General features: G+C 35.5%; 1 protein-coding gene across 1 annotated transcript in view; it reads left to right on the top strand.

Moving 5' to 3' along the window:
• Usp34 (ubiquitin specific peptidase 34) overlaps window positions 1-5,136 on the top strand; it is a 206,073-nt gene that overhangs the window by 72,009 nt on the left and 128,928 nt on the right. The window contains 2 exon segments of the mRNA XM_019205320.2: window positions 1,964-2,046; window positions 3,687-3,841. Coding sequence (XP_019060865.1) covers window positions 1,964-2,046; window positions 3,687-3,841 — 238 coding nt within the window.

Below are 5,136 nucleotides of genomic sequence, written 5' to 3'. Positions count from 1 at the left end.
TTTGCAGGATACATCAGTCTAGGTTGGAGGTTGTTCTCTTTTAGTACTTGAAATATCTCATTCCAGGCTCTCCTTGCCCCAAGGGTTTGTGTTGAAAAGTCTGCTTTGATTCTGATGGGCTTTCCTTTATATGTGATTTGTTTCTTTTCTCTTACTGCTTGTAGTATTTTGTTCTTCTGTTGGGTTTCTGGGATCTTGATTGTTATATGTCTAGGTGTAGATAATTTTTTTTTTTTATTGTAGCTAGTTGGGGCCTATATGCCTCAGTTATAAGAATGTCAAATTCTTCCGCTCTGTTTGGGAAGTTTTCTGTCATTAATTCTGCGAACAGCTTTTTTAAGTCATTTATATTTTCTCCTGCTACTTCATGTATTCCTGTCAGTCTTGTGTTATTCTTCTTTGTATCATTTAGGAGTTGTTGGATGGATTTCTCATGATCCCTTACTGTTTTTAAGAGACCTCTCTTTTCATGGTCACTGACTGCAATCTTATCTTCTATATCTGAGAGTCTATCTTCACATTCTTTTATTCTGTTGCGTACACTTTCTATGGAGTGTTTAATCTCCTGGATATCTGTTTGAATCTGTGTTATGGATTCCATTTCTTTCCTATGTTGGGCGTTTATTTTTTCCCTTTCTTTCTTATGCTGGGCCTTCATGGCTTCTGTCATGGTCCTGAGCTCATCTATTTTATTGTCCGTTTCTGCTCTAGAGTCTCGAATCACAACTTCCATTTTGCTCACTATCTCTATGGTTATCTGGGAAATTAGTTCTGTTTTGAATTTTTCTAGAGCCTGATTGATCTGTTTTGTTACTTCCTGTGCTTTGAGTTCAGGGTGTCCTGGTGGTTCGCTATTGGCCTTTTCATCCTCATTTGCCCTACTGTTTGCCATAAAAAAAGACATTCTCATCTTCATAACATCAGAGAAAACAGCTCATCAAATCATTGGAATGCTTTACCCCAAGTGATACAATCAGCAACACCTTAAGATCAAGCACAACTTGGACACTGACCTCCTGTGGTAGTCACTAGTCTATCACCCTTAAATCATTTGAATTAAATTGAAATCAAGAAGCAGTCCAGAACATGTCTGCAGTGAACAAACTTTTCAATATAGTATATTTACCACTAAATGGCTCAGACAGAGTGAAGATCCAAGACCCCTGATCTCAGTTAGCTGATTGCTGAACCCCCTGACGCTGACTGACCTCGGGCTGCAAGGCCCAGATTGAGTTCCCCATCCTTCTGAATGGTTGAACTCCACAACGTTCTATTACAGGATTCCCACGCCCTTTCTTTAAAGATGTTCAAAGTTGGGAACTCAGAAGAATACCCTTGATGACCACCTCTGCCTCTGCAGAGTGGGTCCAAAGACTTGCACAGTCAGGTCTGAGAGTGCGGGAGGGCGGGGGGTGGGTATGGGGGTTCAGGGGCGCCCGCGCGGCTACCTTCCCGGCACTTGAGCGATGGCTGCTGGGTCAGGAGCAGGCGTGGTTCTCCTTCCCGTGGTGGATCAGGCCGGCCTACCTCCCGGCGCTTGAGCGATGGCTGCTGGGTCAGGAGCAGGCGTGGTTCTCCTTCCCGTGGTGGATCAGGCCGGCCTACCTCCCGGCGCTTGAGCTATGGCTGCTGGGTCGGGAGCAGACGTGGTTCTTCAATAGTACATTTCTTAAAAGCTCCCATTACATAATTTCTCTAATTGACTGACCCTAATGGAAACCCTGTTTGTTTCAATATTGCATTTGTGAGGTGCCACTGAGCTAACTACCTGGCCCTATTTGTGCATGATTTTAAAATGACATTATTTCTTTTGCTTTTCCGTTGAGTTCTCTTAAATTGAATATATCTTGTTATAGTTTGTAGAGTATTAAATATATATTTTAAACATAAGAGTTGGCTTTATGACCAGTTTTTGTGTAACTGAAGTTAACTATTTTAATTATTTTTATTAATTTTTTTATAGGTACAGTCACAGTGCTGAAGTTCAAGTTCGACTTCAATTCCTGACTTGTGTATTTTCAACTCTGGGATCACCTGATCATTTCAGTAAGCATTTTAATACATGTGTTATAATCTCTTTTGATCCTTGGCAGAGTCCTTGTTAAATTTATTCCTACCTTTAGATTTCTTCAGTGCTTAATCTTAGTGTATTTATAAATTATATCAACATTTACACATTTTATTAAATCAACTGAAATTCCTGTTTATATTTTAACTAAAAATTTTCCAGGTTTTATTTTTATAAGATATTTATAATAATTTTTAAATCTTTGGTCCAGAATCATTGAGTACATTGCTGTTAAATTTTTTCTTGCAGGCTTTCATTATTATAACATTGAAAATATTTTCTTTTTCGCACATTGTTTTCTAAGTTTCCAAACACTATCCTCTTTAATATTAATAGTTGAGAAGATGAGCATGGCTCTCACATTTTTGTTTTTGTTACGATCTTATAAAGTGCCATTTTCTCAATGGATAAGGATTGTTTCAAGAACAAAATACTTGAAATAGGAGAAAATACCACTTCAGAATGACTGCATCTTTTTGTTTTAGAAAGTTGCTGATAATTCAGTTAGAAATAGCCATTATTTAGATGAATATTATTTGAAATATTTTTCTGTATTTGAGATTTTGATCTTTTCCAATTAAAGTTAATGGTGGTTCTTGTATACATCATGTCCCTTCAGATTCTGGAGAATTACCCTATGCTTTATAAGTCCTTCAATGGATGTTAGAAACTCCTGTGATATTTTTGTTCTAGTCTTTTGAATTGTGTTATTACTCATATTCGTATCCATATAAAACATGTATCTAATATTTACTATCTATAATAGTTCCCTATGCCTTCCTATTATTGTCTTCTCTTTCCTTCTGAATAGTTCATTCCTTTTTCAGTCATACTTAGGAATCTTTTAGTATTTGAGCCAGAGTACTATGATTGCATTGCATTAATCTGGTCCCAGGCTAATTGTATCTTCAGATTCTGTTATTGTCTTTTAAGCAGACAGTTTTGCTTTGGTCGTCATAAGGGTCTCTCTTAGTTTTTTGAAACAATGCGTAATATTGTTTATCTCCTATATAAGGAAACTAGACTTATTTTATTCACATTATTTGTAATTTTCAAATCTTAGAACAAATTTCTCAGATTTTGAGAAATCCTTACCCAAATCATTTTTACTACCATAAAATGATACATTTATTTTTTAGAAAGAATGATATTTTATACCAGCTGGCTCTGGTGAAATACTTTAAAAGTTTTATTCTTTTAGGCTACATATAGGTTATATTTACATTTTGAAAGTGTTAAGTTATGTGAAATTTCTTATTAAATGCTTTTTCTGAAATGTTCTAAGATGTCTCCATTAGAATTTTGGCTGGAGTAATATTTCTAAAACATAGAGTTAGAACAACATATTGTCTGTACTGTGATTAAAAATTTCCTAAACAGGAAGGCACAGGAATTGTTATTGAGATAGTAAAAACTGCATATGTATTTTATATAAATAAATAAACTGTGTGCACGTGTGTGTGTGTTTCATTTGAATTGTATCCCAGCGCTAGACTAACGCAGGAGGACTGCAAGTTTGAGGCCAGCCTAGACTACATAGCTAGCCTGTCTCAAGAGCAAAAAAATGTGTAAGTTTTTACATCTATGGTAAAATGTGCAATTCATAATTTTTACCTAGGGTTAAGTTTAGAGCAAGTTGACATTTTATGGCATTGTTTAGTAGAAGATTCTGAGTGTTACGATGATGCACTTCATTGGTTTTTAAATCAAGTTCGAAGTAAAGATCAACATGCTATGGGAATGGAAACCTACAAGCATCTTTTTCTGGAGAAGGTAATTTGATTTCCTGAAAGTTTTATTTTTTTATACTGGTTTTTTATATTCCTTTTTAATCTTGTGCAATATCAACTGTGTAATATTCTGTTACTTTTATCTTTTTGACATCAGTCAGTGTACTGGTTTTGACAATCCTTACAAAACTTTTGCCACTCAGATTTTGTTCTAAGTGTTTATAACTAAGTGAATATTTAGTCTATTTTATAAATTATGTTTTATTCCTTAGATAATGTTCTTAAATTAATCATAATTAGAATAACTCATGTGGTCAGCCATAATTATAAATTTAGATTTGGGGGAGATGTGTTTTTTAAAATCTTTAATAGTATTTTGCAGTTTGCAGAGGTAGTTCCCAAATCTACAGGTCTGAAGGCTGTATTCTCTTACTCTTCCTTATTGAAATGGCTGGGTTCCTATCAGTTCTGGACAAAAATAGCCTGTTTCCAGATGTAGGTCCCTGGGAAGGCATTTGAGTAAGCATATTCATGATACTAAAGATGTAATTCCTATTCTCCCTCACCTGATATGCCAGAGTTGATTCAGGTGATAATTTTCCTAAATGAACTATTCCTACTTTAATTTAAAAAATCAATGAAAAAAGCAGGAGATTTATATTTATTATTTTAGAGATTATGAAAGTTTTCTGTGAGCTCTCATCTCTGTGGTAAAATGTATAAGATGTCATAAAAGTGAATATTTAAATTTTTCAAAAGTTACTAGAATGTAAGACACATTGCCATTAATTTCCCTCAAATACTCCCCTCACTTTGAACACACTTATGCTATTGTTTCTGCCACTTTCTGATTTTCTTTTTTTATTCTCAGTACCAGAGATTGAACTCAGGACCTTCTGCTTGTGAGGCAGGCACGGTGCCACTTAGCTAAATACACGGCCCTCCTGCTACTTTCTGAAGCATTTCTGGAAGTACTCTTTTGTGAGTGTCTTTAATGTGCTGTGGTGATGGCTTTGATGTCTTGAATGAATTAAAAACATTTACTTTAATGGCCATTTTGGCTTTGAAAAGAGCCAGAAGTTTCATGGTGCCAGATGTGGTGAATAAGATGGCCGCAGAGACACCATAATGTTTTTTTATGAGCTTGCTTTTCTTTTGGATAACATTCAGCTACAACATTCACCATAATTTTGAACATACTTCATAAAGCCACATCTTTAAAGACTACCAGAACTGCTTCAGAAAGTGGCAGGTATGATAGCATATGTGTATTTGAGGTAGGGTGGGAGTGGGGTCTTTTGGAGGGCCTTAATGGCATGTGTCTTTTACTGTAATACT

Source organism: Fukomys damarensis, unplaced genomic scaffold (genome assembly GCF_012274545.1).
Source record: "Fukomys damarensis isolate Sample0158 unplaced genomic scaffold, DMR_v1.0_HiC HiC_scaffold_2, whole genome shotgun sequence".
Taxonomy (NCBI): Eukaryota; Metazoa; Chordata; class Mammalia; order Rodentia; family Bathyergidae; genus Fukomys; species Fukomys damarensis.
The sequence above is the reverse complement of the archived record's forward strand: the minus strand, read 5'-3'. Positions and strand labels throughout refer to the sequence as shown.